The 23,413-nt window shown below is 36.7% G+C and overlaps 6 protein-coding genes across 9 annotated transcripts in view; 3 read left to right on the top strand and 3 right to left on the bottom strand.

The window, feature by feature from the left end:
- The window catches only part of LOC143218152 (uncharacterized), a 30,993-nt gene extending 26,185 nt beyond the window's left edge, over positions 1-4,808 (bottom strand). Inside the window, exon 1 of one of the 2 annotated variants that reach the window (XM_076443174.1) lies at positions 4,497-4,808. The gene's annotated coding sequence lies outside the window, so the exon portion shown is untranslated. The remainder of the gene's footprint in view (positions 1-4,496) is intronic. The other variant, XM_076443176.1, reaches the window with a different exon arrangement.
- Positions 4,809-6,427: 1,619 nt separating this feature from the next.
- Positions 6,428-9,394, top strand: Nup75 (nuclear pore complex protein Nup75). The gene is made up of 8 exons (XM_076443166.1): positions 6,428-6,597; positions 6,912-7,338; positions 7,416-7,795; positions 7,876-8,195; positions 8,349-8,566; positions 8,644-8,862; positions 8,954-9,053; positions 9,125-9,394. Exons 1-8 carry the CDS (start codon positions 6,568-6,570, stop codon positions 9,324-9,326), a joined length of 1,896 nt encoding a protein of 631 aa, XP_076299281.1. The 5' UTR covers positions 6,428-6,567; the 3' UTR covers positions 9,327-9,394.
- A 603-nt stretch (positions 9,395-9,997) lies between these two features.
- Positions 9,998-18,066, top strand: Lrrk (Leucine-rich repeat kinase). 3 transcript variants are annotated; one of them, XM_076443163.1, is made up of 3 exons: positions 9,998-10,175; positions 10,432-10,596; positions 10,688-18,066. In XM_076443163.1, the coding sequence occupies exon 3, from the start codon at positions 10,696-10,698 to the stop codon at positions 18,064-18,066; it is 7,371 nt and encodes a 2,456-aa protein (XP_076299278.1). In that variant the 5' UTR covers positions 9,998-10,175; positions 10,432-10,596; positions 10,688-10,695. The 3 variants fall into 3 exon arrangements, with proteins under 3 accessions (XP_076299278.1, XP_076299280.1, XP_076299279.1); XM_076443164.1 differs by lacking the exon at positions 9,998-10,175 and adding an exon at positions 10,218-10,232; XM_076443165.1 differs by lacking the exon at positions 10,432-10,596.
- A 940-nt stretch (positions 18,067-19,006) lies between these two features.
- On the bottom strand, positions 19,007-20,434 carry LOC143218154 (oxidized purine nucleoside triphosphate hydrolase). Its single transcript, XM_076443178.1, has 3 exons — positions 20,283-20,434; positions 19,649-19,794; positions 19,007-19,336 (listed from the first exon to the last, which is right to left on the bottom strand). The coding sequence occupies exons 1-3, from the start codon at positions 20,432-20,434 to the stop codon at positions 19,155-19,157; spliced, it is 480 nt and encodes a 159-aa protein (XP_076299293.1). The 3' UTR covers positions 19,007-19,154.
- A 433-nt stretch (positions 20,435-20,867) lies between these two features.
- Positions 20,868-21,906, bottom strand: Mrps23 (mitochondrial ribosomal protein S23). Its single transcript, XM_076443179.1, has 4 exons — positions 21,710-21,906; positions 21,298-21,459; positions 21,127-21,229; positions 20,868-21,065 (listed from the first exon to the last, which is right to left on the bottom strand). The coding sequence occupies exons 1-4, from the start codon at positions 21,751-21,753 to the stop codon at positions 20,922-20,924; spliced, it is 453 nt and encodes a 150-aa protein (XP_076299294.1). The 5' UTR covers positions 21,754-21,906; the 3' UTR covers positions 20,868-20,921.
- Positions 21,907-22,237: 331 nt separating this feature from the next.
- Positions 22,238-23,399, top strand: Nero (deoxyhypusine hydroxylase nero). Its single transcript, XM_076443172.1, has 3 exons — positions 22,238-22,517; positions 22,594-22,914; positions 22,984-23,399. The coding sequence occupies exons 1-3, from the start codon at positions 22,238-22,240 to the stop codon at positions 23,292-23,294; spliced, it is 912 nt and encodes a 303-aa protein (XP_076299287.1). The 3' UTR covers positions 23,295-23,399.
- The last annotated feature ends 14 nt before the right edge of the window (positions 23,400-23,413 follow it).

Below are 23,413 nucleotides of genomic sequence, written 5' to 3'. Positions count from 1 at the left end.
ATAGCGACCTAGATCGATCTTTTATCTAACGTTTTTGACTACTGAAAAATCCCGTGTTTGTATTATCGAGAAATGACAAGGCGAACCCTTGCAATCCTGGAAAAAGGAGTATACCCCCCTAAGCTACTTCTATATTTGTTCTTGCTGTATGAAAAAAATGGAAAATCTTTTGCTGTAGCAAAAAGAAACATTCTCATTTATATTCGCTGGCTAGCGTCACACTTTAAAGTGCACCAAAAAATCGTACATCGAATTTTATGAGGTCATTGTAAAGAGGAAATTCAATCTTCAAATTCGCGTGCTAGCCAGAGTCGCGGGAAAAAATTTTGAAGCTCTATAGAAATGTTTGAATCTGTCAACAGCAGAATCTAGTTTTACCAGCTGGCTGACGGTCCGCGTTCAGAGTGCAACAAAATTCCAATAAAAAATTGAACACCGAAGTTTCTGAGCTCTTTGTTAAAACAAAACTTCAATCGTCGAATTCGTGCTAGCTAGAGCCACGGAAAAATATTTGCAATGCTCTATAAAAACGATTGAATGTGTCAAACGCAGGAAACAGCTGCAAAAGCTGGCTGACAGACAGCGTTCAAAGCGAAACACAGTTGCAATAAAAAAAAAATCGAAAACCAAATTACCTCGGCTCTTTGTGAAGGGGAGGTTTCAATCTTCAAATTTATACTAGTTGTAGTCTCGAAAAAATTGAATACGCTTCATAGAAATGTTTGAAACTGAGGAGTACGTTCATGTTCTGCATATAATAGTTTTCGGAAAGAGCACTCGGAAACTTTTATATGAATTTGCTCCGGTCGATCATTCCCTTCCTCCCTCCCTCCCTCGCCCCCTCGAGAAGACGGAAACGTCTGTTGCATGAAATGTAATTTCATCCTTCTATTGCATTGCGATAGCTGTTTCAACGTTATTAAATAACGACGACTGCAAAGACGTGTTCCCCCAGTCGCGGAAAAAAATTGAAAGCAGTTAAACCGGGAAATCGACGTGCACTAAATCGTAACACGACGCTTTCGTGATACCGTTAAATTACTATAGCCCAAGGACGCCATTCTTACTACACTGACAAATATTTTAATTGCGGGCAATCATGCGAACGTTAATTTTTGGGAATGAGTTCACGGAAAATGCTAATAAACTCTTCCGGTTGAAATTCTGTCAGAGATTAAATAAAATAAAGTTACTAAACCTTGTTATTTTGTTTTATTGAATATATAAATGAAATTGTACTAAAATGTTTATCAATACGTTCACCTCTTACTTTTAAATTCGTTCGCTATTATTCAATTTATCATCATTTTATTTGTCACTAAAAGTAATAATGAAGCTTTTATACGACGAAGGATTAAATACAAATTGTTGTAGACGAATGAATTTACAGAAATCGTAATAAGGGGAAATTCAATTTCTCTATTATAAATTCCATCAAGTGCCAAATAAAATAAAAATTTCATTTGAACTGCGCTAAAATATATATATAATAGCGAAATGTTGGTAGATTAAATATGAAGAGTAAATATGAAGGTTTGGTGACATTTTGCAGAAATTGGAATGAAATAATAATTTGATATTCCGTTTGAAATGATTTCGTCGAAATAAAAAATAGATTCAAATAAGAAAGGTCCGCAATAAAATTGTTGTCCAGTTATGTTCAAATTTCAAAGATTATAGATTTCTGAAAATGAATCATCATAGCCCGAAGATTCATGTTTTCAGTAGCGACCCAAGTTAGTTCAGAAGTCCCCAAAGTGTTTTCGTATGCCTCCAGCACACGAAATAATGTTGACTAACCTGTTGCGAGAAAAGCCGAGGCGTAATACGTTATGTACTATCGCAACACAGCTTATAGGCGAATTTGACCTCTGTTCGATTGGGAGGGGAGTAATAGACGTTGTACGAAAATTCTGGTTCCTTATAACTGCGCACTATGCATCATTCGCTTTTAATATCTTATATGCATTATATGTATAAATTATCGCTACTGATTATTTATAATACTTCTGTAGTAATTTATCAATTATTTCTAACACTCTTTACAATATCTACCATTTTTCGGAGCTATCCTTAACTTCGACCCTATAATTTTTAAAGTTATCTGTAACCCAGTAATATAATTTTTAAACTTATCTGCGACCCCATAATTTTTAAAGTTATCTGTGTCCCTATAATTTTTATAGTTATCTGTAACCCTATAATATACATTTTTTAATTATCTGTAACCTTATAATATAATTTTTCCCGTTAGCTGTAACACTATAATATAAATTTTGAAGTTATCTGTAACACTCCTTTTAATATCTTTCCATAGTTATCTGTAGCACTGTTTATAATACTTCTGTAGTATTTTTGAGGACATAGTTACTCAGGGTGAATGGTGAAAATACATAAAAGAATTCTCGAATTTCACTTTCTCCAGTTCGTTTTTAAGACACTCTTTTTTTAAAGATTCAAAGATAAGATTCAAACATAACTATGCTAGGAAATGTAAAAAATAAGAAACTTTAGAAATGGGAGAAGCTAATTGAAAATGGGAAACTATGGTCTAAACTGGTTCTAATATTTGCACCATCTAAGCTAATTATAATGTCTTATCAAATGAAATTCCTAGTCTGTGCTCTAAGATAATTAGAGTATCGATGAAAATACTAATTCTAAAATTTCTACAAAATCTGCTATTATTTACAAGTAGACTGCGGATTTTATGCATTTATGACAAAAATGGGCACGTGCAATTTATAACATTGGAGGTATTATAAAGATTTAAGGCCACCAGTGTATTAGTTTCACCTTAATAAGGTAATTAAAAGAAGAATTAAATTTTTATATGGCTCTTGTGTCTAGCAATCAATGCAAACATTTTTTATTTTGCATGAAGATCCGCAGTCTACTTATAAGCTTTCATTAGGTCCTAGTAATACCTCCTATTTGATGATGGTTTACTATGTACACAATGATTATTTACAATTTACGGTCTACAATGTTTGGCTTCGGCATTGTTTACTGTCTCAAAAAAAAATAGGATATCGTCCAAGGTAAATAGGGTATCGATAAAAACGCTAACCTTAAAATTGACACAATCATCTAAGCTAGTTATAGTTTCCTATCTCAAAACTAATCAGACTCTGACTAAACTACTTATTTATCATAGATATGCAATCGTATAAATTAATAACGACCTATCTCGAAACTAATTAGTAAACTGAACACCCTATTTATCATGTATATTCAATCAGAATTCAAAGAATTAATACTGACCACCTACAATATTTTCATAGAGCCTGTGTTCATCCGTGTGTACACGGTATCAGTGAAAATATTGGTCCCAAAATTTACACAGTCTATGTTAATTATACTTTTCTATCTTGGAACTAATGTAGGTCCTGGTTAAGCTCCTGATTTGCTTCATATATCTAGTCAAATGAATATTCATCAACAATAATTGATCTATCGTGTAAGATAAATAAGGTGTCCACGAAAATACTGGTTCTAAAATTATCACGACCATATATTCTACCTTCTATTTTAGAATTAACTGGAACCTGATTAAACTCCCTACTTTTGCAACTATCGATTAAATTTTTTCTTTCTGATTGAACGAGACAAGAAGGTTGATTATTTCTCGTGCAAGAAATTTTTCTAAGATGGACGCCGGGGAGGGGGTGGGAGCAGACGTGTAACCCTCCCCTCAATTTTTGTAAATGGAATGCGGTACTAATTTTTACGTTCAAATAGCTGTTTAAACTAGCTAATTAAACTGCGAAACGTTTACTGAAAGCATTTTACGTTAATATACACTGTTAACAAGTTACAACGAGGAGAAGTTCTTGTCAGTGGAAATCCTCGCGGAGTCGTCGAATTATAATTGTAATGGTAATTGATTCGAATAAATTAATACTAATCAGCTACTCGGTTCTTCTAACATCTACGATCTAAACTAGATAAAATAACAAAAATACTATTCCCGGAAATCACAAAAACCGGGCTACCCATACTCGCCCGTCCTAAAACCTCTAGCCGCTAGTTTTCCCATTTATCATCTACAAATAAATATCACTACAGATAAACAAACATTTATCGCCCAGCAAATACAAAACAAAACGACTCGAGAAACCAAAATAAACGTTCTCCCGTCTAAAAACGATTGATCGCCATAGAACTGCGCCGCACACCCCATACCAAACAACCCCCAAAGCCTCTAAAAACCCGTAACATCTCTAGAAACTGTCATCAAACGATCCACCGGTAACCCGGCCCCCGTTAAAACCTTTTCACCCAACGAAAACCAATATATCCCGAACAAGCTTCAATCCAATGGACCCCATGCTCACACGCCTAGTTGAGCAATCCCTCATCCCCTAAATCATCCTTCTAACACAACCCTCTAAAAAGCTACCCACTACGGATCTAACTCATTGCCGCGGCTAAGGAACCGGAAAAATCTGAAAGAAAATAGATCGGTACGGAAGAAACTGTCTGGGAACACATACTTGACAGTATAGTCGAGCTTCAGACGTTGACGAAGGGGTGGAAATGGTGTCAGCGCTCACGCCATAGAGCCTCCGGCGATCTACGTCGATCCTTTGACCGCTCGATCCGGAACTGGTTCGTACGATCACTTACATTTTTAATCGGAAACCAACCGGTCGACACTTCGAAATTAATTGCGAGACGTTCGTTCGCGAGTTTCGCTCGGTTGACTCGAGACAGTGGGGAACACTTCGTTCTAGCACTTGCGCTGACTTGTTCGGGATCGGCAAAGACACTCCAGCACGGAAGCTCGTCGACGAGTAAAAGCTTCGGCTCGGACGCAACCAGGACGCGCCTTTTCGCGAATCTGCGCAAGCTCGGACCATTGCGAACCCACTCCCCCATTGTTCGAGCTTAGGGTCGCCGCTGTCGCGGATGGGACGCGACGTACCTGCTGTTATGGTTACGGGGGGGGGGTCTCGGCATGGTGCAGGACCCCGGTGGGGGAAACGCGGGTTTGCCCCGGACAATTAAACGAAACACAAAAAACTGTATACATATACCGACGACATCTAAACTATTTTCGCAACTTAACGTGTTCGCAATGTGTCGAATTGACACAATGGTGAAAGGTCGAATGAAATGAAACGATAAATAATTCACTTCGCTAATTACTTTACCGAGAATAAAGTAATAAATAGGCTGCGGACCTTTATGCATTTATGGCTCCTGAGAGAGAGAGAAAATTTTCAAAAAATGCTACAATATAAAATTCGACAGAGTTTAGTCGATTTTTATTTATTTCAGATCTATACGCAGACTACTACCACTGAAAACAAGATCTTATTTGATTCCACTTTCTTAAAATGCATAAACATCCCCAGTCTAGTAATAAATATATTTGCACGATACGTTGCTCGCGTATATTCGCATTCCTCGATTTCCTTCGCACGCGTTCGACTTCGCTTTGTTTCGACCTTATCGTGGAGAAAAAACACCTCTTCATCTCTTCTTCAAGGTTACACCTACTTTTCATACTCAAAGCTATACGTGCAAATTCATCAACGTCACTTTTTTCATAACGGAAATAATTTAAATGTTCGATTTAAAAAGAACACTCTGTATAACCCTTATGTTTATGACCGAAAAATTTCACGTCACCCGAGTATCCATTAGGCATTAATGACCATTATTCAAAATACTCTACCAGATATCAACTTTTTCTTTCTATCCAAAACAGCTCCGTGCTGTATATAGTTTTATGTCGCGTCAATTTATAGGTTATTAGCGACATTATAAAATAAATCAGAATATAAATTTTGATAAGTTTTGTTTCCTTGATGAATTTCAGTATTCTATGAATTTAAAAAAAAAAACATACTTATGCGTTGTGGATCGACGAGGAAGACTTTTATGTGCTTCAAATATCGTAGAAAGGTCGTAAAATCTACAAGTTATGAAACACTTCTCGACGAAGCTTGTTATTAAATCTACGTTGCATAAGCCCTACCAATTAACTAATATAACACCACTCACTACACAAATTCAACGTGGTTCCACCGGAACAATAAAAGTAATAGTGTTATATTTGTTATAACAACGCTAGTTCTAGAAAGCGAACGCAAACTCGCGAAGCTTGCGAAAATTGCAACAAACCAGTTTGCGATGAGTAAACAGCGGATTTTATGGATCTAAAAAAGAAACGAATAGATCAAATACTATATGTAATCTACATACAGATTTTTATTTCTATATTTATTTCGATTAATGAAGGGCATTTATTTAATAATAGCGTATTTTTTATTGATTTAATTGCCTTTTACAACCCTTTAATATAAATTATAAATAACGACAATTCATATTGTACCATTGTAATCGAACACATCAGTATCGATAGTCGCTATCGAACATATCAGTATGATACTTATATCGATACATACAATCGTAATCGAACATGTCAGTATCGATAGTCGCTACTCTATATACTTTTAAGTGGGAAAATCATAAAGAATAATTGACCGCGAATACAAAATTCATGTCATTAAAATAAATTAACAAATACTTCGAACTGAAGATTTTTCACTAACAATTATGGCCGATGTCGAAAATCCTCCGACTATCGTAAGTATTATTATTTTTCTAACTACATGCTTTGAATTCATACATAACCTATAATACTTAACCTCATCACCATTATTTTGATGCCATGGAAACATTTTTTTGTCGAATGAAAAATGTTTAAAAATACAACCAAATAAATACTACTTAAATTATTCCTTTGTAATGTGCAATTTATCATTGAAATTTTGTAAAATGATTCGTGATCTACAAAAATTGAATTACTACTTTATGCACGATTTATATTTGTTCAAAAATTAAATTGACGAGATTATTAATCATAGAAATTTATTAATAATAATTTGTTTCATTTTCAGGATATCCCACATATCCACAAAAACGAACGACTCTCAGCAAACTGGGTAAACAGCAACAAAGTCAGCATATACAACACCAAAAACTTGCAAAACAAAGACTTCGCTACATACAGTCCAACTGTACACATTTTAAAGCCAGAAGTAATTTTATTTTCTCCGCAATTACGCAAACTAGTAAATGAAAGTAACGGTGTCTTCTTATCTATTCGAAAAATTAAAGTGTCTTCCGATGACATTAGGCCAGAGCTTTTGAAACATAGCAAACAATATAGATCTATATTAAGAGCTTGTATAGAAAGCTTACAAGATATATGTGGAAAATCAGTGTCGGACAAGAAAGAATCTGTGGAGAATTTTCTTACAATATTTTATCAGATCGAATGTGTCTGGCACTTAACAGAAATTTTATATATAGATATTGTACCAGGTAAAGAGTTTTGTTGCATTTAATAGATGTGTACCCTAATTATATCAATTACAATTCATTGCCCTTTTTAAATTTAGGAGATGTAGTTCTACCACAATTGTTAGAATGGATCAAATTTCATTTCCCATCTACAGAACGTATGGCTAATAAAATACTGACTCTGAAGACAATTGGTGCAGACTTGAAACATGCTAACTACTGGGAGACAGTCATTCGTTGCACATTACATGGGAAATTGGAATCAGTGCGAGCTCTTCTAGCATTGCACAGTAAAGCAGATGATCCTGCCTTCATTATTGCCGACAATATACTTAAGACAATGCCAGTGTACAATGTATACGGTGGTTATTCAGTAAACGAGTTCAATATGCGTTGGAAGCACTGGCAGTTAGATTTAGGCTCGCATTTGAGTAGCAAAGATTTCATCATTGATCAGGATTTAGAAATGATTATGAAGGTATTTATAATATTGTCATATTATAAATGAAATAACCTGATATTTAATTAGTTTAGATTCTTTAAAAAAATTCAATTTAGTTAATTGCAGGAGAACAGGAAGTTCTGTGGCAGTTAACATCTTATACAGATGCTTGGTACGAACTGTTAGCAGCCAAATTGTTTTATACATCTCCATGTTGCAAACAACCTGAGCTTTCGCATCATGCGAACAGTATTGCCAAAAGATGGCAGGCTAATAGACCATCTGATAATGCTATACGAGCTTTGATGGAAAGCGATCTGCACCAAGTTATTAAGGAAATACAGTACATGGGGGATAATGGATGGTTCGCAACTCATTTAGTGGATTTACTATACACTTGTGGCAGACTGAAAGTTTTAGATAAAGATCAAATCGAGTAAGACAAAAATGATCACTTTCCTGTTCAACTCTGACGACTTTAACGCTTCAATCTTTTCAAGGCGAAATTTGTCTCTTTTTGTTTCTTTGGAAACCTCAAAAAAATACAATATTCTATGCAATTAATGGAAAATAATTTTATCTGTTTAAGGGTCACGAACCAACTGCATGAATCCCTAATACTAGAATATGGCAATGCACTGATGGAACATCATTCGCTTTGGCAATGTGGCGCGAGTTATTTAATGCACTGTCCTATGGAAGGTTTAGCAAGACTCGAACTGTTGATACAATCGTTGCCGATGGGATCGGAAGCAAGAATAAATAAAATTATAGATATAGCTCGCGATAATAGAATGGACCATATTGGTTAGTATAGTTTTAGATAATGAAATATTATTTCAATATATCATATATGTAGCAATTATTTAAGAATTTCTTTTCAGTGACTAGCATATGCAAAATCCAAGGAATAAAATGCATAAAACACGGCAGACTTGGAAATGCGCTTGCATGGGCATTGAAGGGACAGGACAGTGGTTTTGTAACTTACATAGCTGATCAATTTTTAAAACAATATGCGGACACTGGCAAACTCGAATGTCGCGATCTTTTAGAGAATTTAGGGTTCTGTATGATGGCCAGTGATAGGCTAACATTTTTAGGTAATAAAATAAATTTTAGAACATTCTCTATGAAAAGTTGCGTTAATTGTAAAATAAAGCGATAACTATTGTAATTGTATTTCTCTGATAGGAAAATATTGCGAATTTCATCAAATGTATAATATTGGAGAGTTCAAAGAAGCAGCAAGCTTATTGGTGTCCCTTTTAGTCTCAAATCTAACTCCAAAATAGTAAGTAAAATATAGATTACAATAGGATTAAAATTGATTAAGACATCGGTAAAAAAAAATTCACATTTCAGCTTTTGGTCGATTCTTTTGTCCGATGCTATCCCATTATTAGAAGCCAAAGATGTGATCATATCCTCCAACGATTGCTACGAATTATTACGTTGCGTTGAAGCTCATGGTGATGATCCTAAGTTTCAAGTAGAAATTGAAATTTTTAGACTGGCTGTTGCTAGAAATTTGGCGAGAGCATTGAGCCTCGAAGGCTGCCAGTAGAATGTTTATGAATGTGTATTGTATAAAATTTTATAATTTTCTAATTAAAAGAATTCCATTTTTATATATCCAGTGCAAGAGTCTATCTGAACCGACCTATACATTACAGATATTTTATATCTTCTATAATTTATGTTTTATATTTACTATATTTCATAATTTGTGATTTCCATATATTTATTCCTTCATACTTCGTATATTTCATATTTTCTTTCTCGACAACAAGTTAATCATCGTTCTATCAATTACTCTTTACTTTTAAATATTTACATGCGCAATGTTTTAAATTACGACACATTTGTTGCATAAATCAGACAAACCAAAAAATAGTTATCAGTAACAAAAACAAAATTATAGTACAATAAAATCAATTAAAAAGTCACATCAATCATGATTAAGCTGCGAATCTTTATCCACTTCGATAATGCAAGGACAAACAATTTAAATTAAAATTTGGAAATGCAAGCGATCGTGTATATAAATGAAAATTAAGATTTTTTTTATTTTTTGCAGAAGGCTCATTTCTTCTAGCCAACGTAAAAAAGTTTTCCGTCATTTTGTTTTTTGTGTAATGAACGAAAAAGGAAACTTGCATAAATATCTGTAGTCTAATAACAATGTTACGTAATATCAGATGCTATTTATTTTAATCGATTCGATGTCACTGATGCGTAGGATTGCATTTAAAGGTGTGTACAGTCGATAAAGAGGTCTGACAAAATGGCGATCACCAAGTGAGTTTAGTGTTGTTCTCACGTTTCACATTAACAATATCAATTGACAGTGACCACTATCCTGTCACTGTAAGAGAAACAGCAAAAAAATATGGAAGATGTTTAAATGACTAAAGTGAGTTGCGAAACGAACCATGATTTTCACCACAATCATTTATCTTTACGTTTTTAGGTATACACAAAATTTCGTATGTGTAAATTTAATTTAGCATTCCAAATATGGCCATATTAACAATAAAAAACTGACGATATTTTTATTATTACCAAAACAATTCGTAATTCGAAATAAAATAGAAACTAGATCGAAAATGTGACAAACAACATTTTTCAAATGTTTATATACAATTTTAAATACTCAATTTCCACTTTAGATTTAGTGGAAATATGTAAATTCGTAAATAACTGTAAAATCTACAATGAAGCATTTAATTTTGATCGATCTGGAACAAAAAGCTATGCAAACTATCATAAAAGAAAAATGCACCAGATAAGCACATATGCAATTGAAAATTGTAACAATTTATAGATATAATTTTGTAAGTATAAACATACTTGTATTTAATTTAATATTGCTGTTATATTATATTTGAATGGTGAGCAGGTGCTTTTATGGCAAAATCATTCCAGATTCAATCATGGAAGATTATACCCCAATCGATGAAGACTTCCCTGGCCGCCTATTGCACCAAGCTGCTTTATGGGACAACGCAGAACTGTTAGAAGACCTTCTAAGAGGTGAACACGCGCAATACATAAACAGCCAGGACTCATGGGGCAGGACCCCATTGCATGCTGCAGCAATTACAGAGAACTCGAGATGCTTGGATGTCCTATTATCAGCCGGTGCTAATCCGAACATCCCTTGTGGGCCCAGAGGTCACTACCGAACATCACTGCACATCTGCGCAGAACATGGTCACAGTTCCAACATCGAAAAGCTACTGGAATTTAATGCAGACCTGATGATCACAGACAATAACGGTGAGAAACCGATAGACATAGTCGAGAAAAACAAGCAGGAGGCTTGTAAGAATTTACTAATCTCTGCGGCAGAGAAGTATGAGTTGGCAAAGCTGGCAACACATGCTTCTCTGCGTGCGACTTGTATCCAGGGAGATACAGTGGCAGCTAGGAACATTATCCAGGGTCTTGTGTCCGATGTCGAATACATCGTTAATATGGCACCCAATGGTGCAAACACATTGTTGTTTACAGCCTGTGAAATGGGTCACAGAGACATAGTGCGACTGCTTTTGGATAATGGCGCAGATTGCAGAACGCACTCTGTGACCAAGTACTGTCCGTTGTACATTGCCTGTTATAATGGCAAGGTGGAGATCGTGGACCTTCTTCTCAAACATTTTCCTAAGCAGATTCAATCTTTGACAGTGGAGAAATGGCTACCAATCCATGCAGCGGCTATAAACGGTCACTACCTAGTTATAGATTTATTATTAAAGTTCGAATACCCGCAACACATGTACCAATGCTACAAAGACTCGTCAGGGGAATTCGAGTACGATATGCCGTTTGACATAAACACTCAAGATGTTACAGGGCAGAATGTTCTTTACATATCCAGCATGCTCGGAAATATTAAGATCGTGGAACTGTTGCTAAATTACAAAGTGAAAGCAAGGAAAATTAAGGAGGAGGACATGGGAGTGACTCAGCCGCTTCCAATGTCTAAAAGAAAGATTTCCAGTGGGATTCAAAGGTTAATGTCCAGCTTGAATTTCAGGAGCAAAGCATTCGATAAGAAAGACGATAACATGATGTGTCCCTTGAATTTCGATTTATATTGTAACAATGGTAACGAAACTGCTTTGCACGCAGCAGTGAAAGGCAAGTACACAGACGTAGTGACAGCTTTGCTAATGGCAGGTGCTGATCCTAATCTACCATTAAAAGTTCCTTACGATCAGAGCGATGCAGAGAGCAACTTCTCCAGTGCTTTAATCATAGCTTGCCTGCAGCAAGACATAAAGATAGCCGACCTATTACTGAAGCATGGTGCTGTCGACAACACATGCAAAGCTATAAAAATTGCCGCACAAAACCAGGATGAGCCGTTAACAGCGAAACTGCTGTCAATAAAGGCTTACCCAGACTCCGAGTACAAAATTAACAAAAAGGCAATGACCGAGTGCACTCAGACCTCTCATTTCTCAGCTTTGCCTTCTTTTGGGAATGTCACGTACTCGACACTGTTTCCAAACACACCAACAATGATTAACTGGCACAATCAACAGTGTCATCTCTCGCAAATTAGGTCTCAGTGGCTGGTGGACGCTGTGCTGCATGTTAACAAGAAACTGAACGTGAAGAATAATGACTTGGTCCTCTACGCTATTACAAGGATAGATATTTCCCGTAATTCTATAACTTCTGTACCTTCTACTTTATTTTACCTACAAAGTCTACGGTACCTTAACATGGCTCAGAACAAGATAGACTACCTAACTGCTGATCCAAAAAGCCAGAAGGACAAATTGTGTCCTGTTCTGGAGGAGATATACCTTCAGGACAACAGATTAGAGCAGCTGCCCGAGTTTATCATGAGTCTACCAGTCCTCGAAGTAATGGACGTTTCCAACAATAAACTACAGTGTCTCCCGGACAATCTGTGGCGAGCACCGAAGCTCAAAGAGCTGAACGCGTCCTTCAATCTACTCAAAGACCTGCCCAGTCAGGTGTCTCAAAACATCCTACGCAAATCTCAGCGAGACGACGCTTTAAATCACAGTCCGAGCATAGCGTCGCAATTAGGCATATCCCGAGAAGACTCTCTAGAGTTCGAGTCTTTCACCAAAATAGCAAACGCTCGTATCATCGAGATGAATCGTCCGCATGTGTGGACCAAGTCGGTCCAAGTCTCGGAAAAGATCACAGATGACAATGAAAACGGAGCTAGATCTATTCTAACATCTTTGAACCTAGCACATAACTTGTTTAACAGCATCCCAGTGGCGTTACCTTGTCTAGCTGTTAATTTAGTGAGACTGAACATGGCTTATAATTCTTTAAGATCCATGAGCCACATAACATCCTACCCTGCGAGCCTGAAACAATTGGATTTGTCCAACAATCAGATCTCTAGATGGCCCAGCTTGCCGCAGGTAGATAGTGCTGATGCAATGGAGCAAGCTAACACTGCCTGCTACTGTCCCACTACCAATGTCCAGTCTCCGATAGTTCCAGGCAGCAATAGGCAAACAGCAACGTCTCTGAGAGACGTAGTTCTGATGTCAGTCTGCACCCACAGGCGCCATCTTCGGTTGGAGAATCTGCGAACATTGATATTAGCTAATAATCACCTCAGCAGAATTCAATTGACTTCGATCGACGATGGAGAGATGCCAGCTTTGGACGAGGAAAATGTCGAGAAAGACATGAAGATGACCTACTCTGGCTCGAAGTTGTATTTGCTGTTCCCCAACGTCAGCATGTTGGACGTCAGTAATAACAAACTGAAAGAAATACCTCAGAACATTTACGAGCTCAATAATCTTTCCGTGTTAAACATAAGCGGCAATCCTGATATTATGGAGTTACCTCCGCAGATGGGATTGCTGTCTCGTTTGTGGAATCTGAACACGCAAGGTTGCCGGCTGCAGGAGCCTCTGAAGACTATGATCGAGTCGAAGAAGTACAAAACGATGGACGTTATTGGATATTTAAAGTCAATCTTGGAGGACGCTAAACCCTACGCTCGAATGAAGTTGATGATCGTAGGGATTCAGGGAATTGGTAAGACGAGTTTATTAGAACAGCTGAGGCAGGAAGGCGAGGTTCCAAATAAGAAGAAAGCTTCCGAGCATTGGGCGAAGAGAATGGGCAACAAGAACATCAACGCGAAGACTGCCAGAGGGACTATAATATCCACAGTTGGTGTCGACATCGGGGACTGGATCTATGAGAAGAAAGTCAGAGGTCAGTCTTCTCATGGACCAGTCTACTTCAGGACCTGGGACTTTGGGGGGCAAAAGGAGTACTATGCTACTCATCAGTACTTCCTATCCAAGCGTAGTTTGTATCTGGTTGTCTGGAGAATCATAGATGGCTTCAAGGGCGTGTCAGAGATCTTCCAGTGGCTGGTAAACATTCAGAGCAGAGCTCCGAACTCCCCAGTGATCATCATTGGCACCCATTATGATATATCTAACGAGCACAGCGAAGCGTTGCAGCAGTACATTCGTGACAAGTTCATAAATGTGGTCGATGCTGAAAAGTGCGGTTTGCCGAAGGTCATGGAGACCATAGAAGTAAGCTGCAAGACCAGACACAACATCAAGATGTTGTGCAACCTGATCTATGACGTTGTCTTCAGCCTCAGATCTCCTGGCAGCAAGGAGCTTCTGCTGGAACAGAAGGTTCCCTCCAGTTACCTTGCCTTGGAGGACGTCGTGATTCAACTGGCTCACGACAGGAAACTGTCTGGAGGAGATCCAGTGCTGAAAGCAGACCAGTACTACACTGCGGTGAACAACGAACTGCAGAAGCTGCATCGGTCCTTCAGAGACCCTGCAGAATTACACCAGGCTACGCTGTTTCTGCATGAGAATGGCATTATTCTGCACTACGATGATGCTACACTAAAAGATTTGTATTTCCTGGATCCTCAGTGGCTCTGCGACATGTTGGCGCACGTAGTGACCATTCGCGAGATCAATCCCTTCTCTAGATCTGGGATTATGAAGCTGGATGATATACAACATGTCTTTAAATCTTCTACGATATCCTCCATAGACACTCAAGGCTACATTGTGAGTCTATTAAATAAGTTTGAAGTGGCTCTAACTTGGGATTATCGTACTCTACTGATTCCCTCTTTGCTGCCAACCGAGGAGGACATTTTGAGAAACAACCAGGTGATCAAAATCCCTGTGAAAACAAGAGGCTGGCATGTGAGAACTAAAAAGATTACATCTCCCATAATCAGCTTCCAAAACTCCGCTGATAAACAGAGCACAGAATGTGTACTGACGTCAAGGTCACAGCCAGATTGTTCCGTGACAAGGCTGCTTCTTATGTCCTACTTTCCAAGTGGCTTTTGGTCAAGACTTATAACAAGGATATTAGCTGACGACGCTATAGTTGAGATAGTGATGTCTTTTTTGGCACCGTTCAAAGATTTCGTGGATGATAATATTTTTATAAGTTTACTGGATACTCAGGCTGAATGGGTGCTTTGGCAAACAGGGATTGAGCTGAGGTACGCTAACATTACTCTGCTACGGCTCAAGGAAGTCAATTATAACTTGAAAAATGTTCCATACGACTATAGACAGTTTAAGTTTAAGTTGAAGCAGGATGGGATTTGGTGCACGGTGGACTTAAAAAATTCAGCGATCTTAGAGATTTGGTTTCCAGTCGATACTCTAGTGATCAAGCAACCGATATTGTCAGATTCAGCCGATGAGGAGCCTATGGGGTATCAAGCGATCGTCGTTGAGCCGCGTCCAGAAAGTATGCCCCAACTATTAGCTTTGATTGTGGATCATATTGATATTTTGTTAGAGGATTGGTATCCCACGCTGGGAACACGTTTCGTGCACACTTCCGAAGGCAAACTGTTAGTTACGCGTCTGATACCTTGCCCGAGATGCTTATTGAACAATGGGGAGAATGAAAACGACATTAGCGATAACGATCGGCTGGCCGAGGACATCCAGAAATATTATGTAAACAAAGAAAGACAGAGCCAGGACAGTTATAAGTCCGACGGAGACAGTGGAGTGGGCTACGATAGTCTAACATCTAGCAGAATGCCGTCTCTGGAAGGTCATCCTGATATTTCGAAACAGAACTCCCATTTCGAGGGCATTTTGGCTTATTCCTGGATGGTGGAGGAGTGCATACTGTCCGCCTATAGTAATAAGCCCATCAGTTGTCCTAAACACTCCGACATACCTCTGTCTCACGTGGCTCCAGATATTATTTTCATGGATCTAGGGATGAAACACCTAATCAAGTCAGAGGATATCAAATTAGGGAAGCTGTTGGGTCGCGGGGCGTTCGGATTCGTTTTCAAGGGGGTCTGTCGCTTGCCAGGATCCTATCAGAAGACTGATGTTGCCATCAAGATGCTACAGCCAGTTCCACCAGGCCCGAATTCGAAACAGTCCGCGGTGCTAGCTTACAAAGCTGCACAAAGCAAATGGGACAGAGACCCTCTGCAGTACGCTTGTAAGGCTTATTGCACTGCTAGACAGGAGCTGAATATTCTATTAACACTTCGACACCCTAACATTGTTCCTCTGATTGGCATAGTGGTCAGTCCTCTTGCTTTAGTGCTAGATCTAGCACCGGAAGGTGCATTGGATAATGTACTGAGGAATTACAGGCGTTCAGGTGCTAAATTAGACCCGTACACCTTGCAAACTATAATATTGCAGGTTGCGAAGGCCGTGGAGTATCTACACCAGCAACACGTGATTTATAGAGATTTGAAATCGGAGAATGTTTTGGTCTGGCAGATGCCTCTGCCTTTCCAGAATCACCCCGAGCATCCTGTCCACGTTAAAGTAGCGGATTATGGTATTTCCAGGCTAACGTTGCCGACGGGTGCTAAAGGATTTGGTGGAACCGAGGGATTCATGGCACCGGAAATCATCAAGTACAACGGCGAAGAAGAGTACACTGAGAAAGTTGACTCTTTCTCGTTTGGAATGTTCGTATACGAATTAATCACTCTAAGGCAACCGTTCGAAGGTCACGAGGCAGTCAAAGAGTGCATTTTAGAGGGTGGGAGGCCGCCATTAACTTACAGAGAGACATTCCATCCCTGCTATGCTCTGGATTTAATGGTGATATGCTGGGCACAGAATCCTAAAGACAGACCCACGGCCAGTCAGATAGTCTCGATTGCTTCTGCACCAGAATTTACGCACTTAATAGACGTTATAATGCTCACTGAAAGGACTCAAGTAACAGCTATCACTATGACAAATCGAACTATCGAGGAAAACATAAATGGAGATGAAATCTGGTTTGGACATAATAACGGCGAAGTAGATATGTTGCTGGGGACACAGAAGGGCTGGTTACAACATGTTAGGATCGAGACTCCTGTGATACCTTACGCAATGTGCGGTGTAGATGGGTACATCTGGATCGGTGACAACATAGGCCAAGTGCACGTCTATCTAGGCAGTAACTTTGGTTGCGTCGCTAGCTATAATCTAGAACCCGATCACAGCAGGGAGTCGAAGGTGATTGGTTTAATCTATTTGGAGCAGATGAAGCAGTTCGTAGTAGCGCTACACAGCGGTAGGATATTTTTGTTGACCAATTCCTTCACGCAGATGAAGAAGATGGAGGTTGTGACTGAGACCCAAGACAATATTAAGACATATTCTCTAGCAGCTGTTTACAGGAAAAAACGTATACTCGAATTATGGGTTGGGCAAAGCTTTGGCAAAATTTCCATCTACATACTGAAAGATAATAGTCTGATAGATACGCTGCAAGTTTTTCATGTCACCGGAGAGGCAGCTACTAAGAATTTGTTTGCTACATATTTACTGAGCGCTGAGAACTGTATACTATCATACACGTATCCTGGATGCATTGTTTATCAGTGGGACGTGGACACCAGGCAAATAATAAATAAGCTGGACATGTCGAAGCTAGTACCTTGCTCGGAGAGTCTCAAGTCGATCTCTATAGAGGAGAATCTATCTACGGAGAAGTGTCAAGTGACAACGTTTGAAACTTGTCGGAACCAGTTGTACATCGGTACAACTTGGGGCTGCATTGTGGTAGCAGAATGCAATTCTCTAAGACCAATCACTGTTTTCAGACCTTTCGAAGGCAAAGTCTGCCAAATAATTTCTTTTAAATCATCAGATGAAAAGAAATTGGTATTGGCAACTGTTGGTCAGGGTTACAGGAGTCTGATTTCAAGGTACACCGACTATCCTATTGACTCGTTAGATGCAGAAGACCTCAGGCACAGCATGTACGCTTTATTATGGAGGTCTGAACACTGGTCGGCTGCATAAAGGTGCAAAGAACAACGGTGATACAACTAATTCACAATTCTATACGTCCATGACATACAGTGGCGAGCATATAAATAGGGAAACGTGAAGTCGTCGATTTATTTAAATGTAATAGTACAAGCTTGAATTTGAATAGATTTTTTAGAGATACTACGTTAAACTGCATTTATTAAGCTTTCCAAATCGTATGATTTTTATTCGGTTTGATATACAATTTCATGCGTGTATCCAAATGTACAATACTAATGAGTGTTTTCCGCGAGCATGTAAATAGGGAAACAGTATCTGAATCAATTTAATTTGCTTTGTTGACAATATTTATATGTGTATAATGCTGTGTTTCATTGTGGAACGATGTAGAAAAAGAAGTGAAAGAAGGAAAACCATCTAGATTAAATAAATTATGTGATGTGTATCACATACTGAAACTGTATATCAAAATTAATAAACATCGTATGATTTAGAAAACATAATAAATGCAGTTTAACGTAGTATCTCTGAAAAATCGATTCAACTTAAAGTTTGCATTATAACACGAAAGTAAGTCGACGACTTCACAATTCCCTATTTATATGCTCGCCACTATACTTTAGTCTGTAATCTAAGATCTCTCGCACTAAAACTCGAAAATTTATATCTGTCCGAGCTATATGGTGCTTGACCGAAATATTTTCTGCAAATTATCATTTAGAAATCGGAGGTGGATTAAGCAGGATATTTTTATCGTTTGTGATACGATATGATACAGTTTTTGTAAATATTTAGGTTGGCAAGCTAACGACGAATATAGCAAATTAATTTATTAGCCTCGCAGTATATTTGAAACATTTATTCAATGATCTCTGATGTGTTGGTAAAGCTTTTATATGTTTAAGATAGCTTAACGTTGAATTAAATGTACAACTAGTGTAGGGAGTCTGTAAAATATTTGTACAATGAATACTTCAAAATCTTTTTAATACAAAATCGATCTAAGCAGAATTTGGTATGAACAAATTCGTTAGTTTATCGAATTTTAATGCAGAAAGACGTAAAAGTGCATTTCCTTTTTAATGTGCGTGAATGTTGAGAAATATAATTAAAGGATATTATTCACTGGGTAGCTCTTCCATAGTTTCAACTTTATGTTTGACAATTAGGTCGTGACCTCGATAGAGAAAGTATCCCTTGAACAATTCTCCTCGTAACATATAAGGAAACCAATATTCATCATCCGGCCACATTTGTTTAAATGGAATATCTTTTATATTGTACCATTCTGGTCGCATTTCTGAACAAAAAAAATATTTATCTATAACTAGGATATATTTACTAGAAATCTAAGTACGCGAACAATTTGTTTAGTAAGAGACTAGGTGTTCGGATTTTATTTTGTTACGAACGTTTTCTTTTATTCATTGTAATTACACTGTGTCAAACCAGTTTTACATTTTGTAGGTGACTTGATTACTGAGAAACTTAATTTTTAAAACAAACTGGTTTTATATGCACACTGATTAATTACTGGCAAGAAATAACGTAAAGAATGAACGAGCAATGTAAAATTCTATTTGATTAAAATGTCAAGGTAGGAGTTAAATACCTTCAGATTCTGTTGCTTTTCCATCATACTTGAATGTCTCGAAAACATGGACTTCCAACTGAGTCTCAACTCCTTCGAACTCAAATTGTAAAATACCAATCTTTTTCAAGTCCTGTGCAGTCAGACCAGATTCTTCTTTCAATTCACTGCAAATTAGAAAAAGTAAATTTATATGATTACCATCGCTACTTTATTATTATTCTTATTATTTAACGGGACGGTTTTGATTCATATTTAGTAACTTATTTTATACTTTAAGCATGTACCTGCACATTACAACTGTAACATGTTTTACAACTCAAATTTTGCAATAAATTTAAGGGACAATTAATTGATTAATAAGTTTAAAAACTCATGTATACAAGCTTGATTGTAATTAAAAATTTCGAACAAAAACCTAGACAATGAATGATTACAAAATTATTAAAAACCTTATTTAATGCTTGAATATAATTTTCGTAAATTATTGTTGTATAAACATAACAAGACATTTTGTTGAAATTTATTGTTAATGTGATATATATGAATAAATTGTTGTTGAACATAATGTTTCTAACTTGTTTTGTAAATGAAATGAGAAGTACTTAGCGAAAACTTTTCATTAAAAATACAGAAATTGTTCAAAACGATTTACCGAACGGCTCCCTGAACAATCGTTTCTCCAGATTCCACTTTCCCGCCAAAGCCATTCCACAAATCTACTCCAAATCCTCTTTTTTTCAGACCTAACAAAATCTCTGTTGCTTTCCTAACAAACACCAACGAAAACAATTGTTTCGCGCTCATTTTCTACTAAAAAACAAATAATCCTTTTTTTGTACAATCGAAAAGAGTATTATTAAAATCACGTTGCAACAGGTATTTAAACCTGAAGTTCTTTTGAAGGTTATAGTACTTTTAAAGGTAAGACTTTTTCTAGTATACTCGATCCTTCACGTATGATAGGTATATTTACACTTTAGTATGTGTACCATCCTAGTATACATATAGTATAGAAGCATAAGTAATATGCGGTATATATGTATAGTAGTATTAGTGTATTTTATCATAGTACACTGATATCTGCTATATATTTAAATAAATATGCAAATATTTTCTAGATTATTGCTTAAGATAGATAAAGTATAATTTTTATTTGTAAAAGTAAAAATATTGTTTGTAAACCTTATTCTTTGAGATATTTAACATGCAATGAAAGGTCAATTTAATATAGATAATGTATTATGTAACGATAATATATTATATTAATTTTATTAGTAATAATATAATTTTTTTAAGTCTTAGTTTCAACTTTACTGTCGCTCAATTGCTGAGATTCTGCGTGTTGGGATTTTTTGAACTTCTCTATTCCACTGCTAGAATGTGACATATACTTCGACATTGCTCGATCAAATGCCTCTGACTCTGGGAACCCATCCTATAATTTATCAATACATTAAATGTAATATATTACAATAATATATTTCATTGAAAATTACCTGTAAGTAATGAGAATATTTGTCTAGGAATAATTGAGTTTCAGTAGTTCCTGTAGTTTCCAAATCTACCGACGGTAAAAATGTTGTATTTTTATGAAACTTCCTATAAAATAATAGTATGTTTGTAAAGATATTCGTTTATTATTTGTATGAATGCATTGTCAGGCTTACGCTCTCAGAACATCTTCCTCGTAAAAGATATTTCTTAATGGCTTTTGAGATGCAGGTCTACTAAATGTTGGCTCGTACTTTGGAGGGAAACTTTTGTATATTTTATACCATATCGGTATATTATGCTCTGTTATGGATCCAGTTTTAATCAGTGATGACACTCTGGAATTTATATAAAATTAAATTAAATGCTCTTACATATACACTTACATTAATAAGACAGTGCATTTAGTTTATTAATTTACACAAAAATTCAACTTCGTATAATTCAATATAAGTCGATTTTCTTTGATTTCGGATTGAATTGTATATAAAAATATTGATTATACTAAAAAGTTATAACAATTATAGAATTATAACCACAGGCCTCTACAAAATTTACAATAATTAGTAAATTAAATATAAACAATACCTTGAAAAGATGGTTCCAACCCTTTCCAGCCTACTGTGTGCCATAATTTACAACTCACAACTATAACAATTGAGTAAATGTTATTAACTTTTCGGGCGATAGTGAACGTAAGTTCACTGCAGACTGCAGTTCACTGTCACTGTTGCCAACTGTGAACAAAGTGGAGCAAAATCAACAGAAGTTGAGCGCGCTCGTTTGAAATCTTTGCTTGCTTTGCTAATTTTCAATAATTTTTCATTATTTTTGTCCTCAATTATTACTTTATATACTTACTTTATGTCTATGAAAATATAGATAAAAAGAAATCCCTACTGCACTAATAATGATATTCTGCGTTATAACCATAGAACATAACTTTTGAACTTTATACTTTATGACTGTTTATGACTTAACCTTAAATTTTTTAGGTTAGAATAAGCATGCGATACGGTGTTCACATATCAATAATATGGTGTCATCAAGTTACTAATGGATATTACTAAACATCCTATTTAAAGTTAATATTTTTAATCAAAAATTAAGAAAGAAATGTCGCAAGTGAATGATAATCAAATTGCAGCGATAGGTCGCGTTTTAAACGATAAAAATCGACCGCTGAAAGAAAGATTCCGTGCACTGTTTACACTAAAAAATGTCGGAGGTTCCGAAGCTGTCGAACAAATTCACAATTGTTTTAAAGACGACTCTGCCTTATTAAAACACGAACTAGCATATTGCCTCGGCCAAATGCAAGATGCACAAGCCATTCCAATTCTCATAGAAGTATTAAAAGACGTTACCCAGGAACCAATGGTTCGTCACGAAGCAGGTAAATTTAAATTTGATATTCATACGTCAATCTTCAATCCATGGAACATTGAAATATTTGAATTTTATTATTACAGGGGAAGCTTTAGGCGCAATTGGAGACATTAGCGTAATTCCAGTTTTGGAGGAGTATAGCAAGGACAGCGTACCAGAAGTTGCAGAAACTTGTCAGTTGGCATTGCGCCTATTGCAATGGTTAAAGTCAAACGATGTCTCAACGAATTCCAAAAAGAGTCCTTACATGTCGGTGGATCCAGCTCCGCCGACAGATATTTCTGATATCCAGAAGTTAAAGAATATTCTTCTAAATGAGGATGTTCCCTTATTTGAAAGATACCAAGCTATGTTTTCATTGAGGAATATCCGTACACCTGAAAGCATTCTTGCTCTCAGTGACGGTAAGAATATCAATTTCTTGTTGTAATATTTTCTATTATAATATATTATATTTTATGTTCTATTTGCAGGTTTAAAAGCTGGTAGCGCTCTGTTCAGACATGAGATAGCCTTTGTTCTTGGACAACTACAGGAAGAAATCACTGTACCTTACTTGCGAGCTTCCCTAGAAGACGAGAACGAGAATGAAATGGTTCGGCACGAGTGTGCAGAAGCTTTAGGCTCTATAGCAACTCCAGATTGTTTCAGTATTTTAAATAAATATTTAGATGACAGTAAAAGAGTTGTGCGTGAGAGCTGCATAATTGCTTTGGACATGTGCGAGTACGAGAACAGTTCCGAATTTCAATATGCGGATACATTGTGTAAAGTTTCTGCATAGGAACATACTTTTAAGCGAGAAATTTGTGTAATAAATGTATTACAAAAATGTCAAGAATATTTTATATGTAAATATTATGTGTAGAAAATAAATGATATATATTTACTTCTATGAGAGAG

The sequence above is a fragment of the Lasioglossum baleicum genome, chromosome 18 (genome assembly GCF_051020765.1).
Source record: "Lasioglossum baleicum chromosome 18, iyLasBale1, whole genome shotgun sequence".
Lineage (NCBI taxonomy): Eukaryota > Metazoa > Arthropoda > Insecta > Hymenoptera > Halictidae > Lasioglossum > Lasioglossum baleicum.
This window is presented reverse-complemented; position numbering and strand designations above follow the sequence as displayed.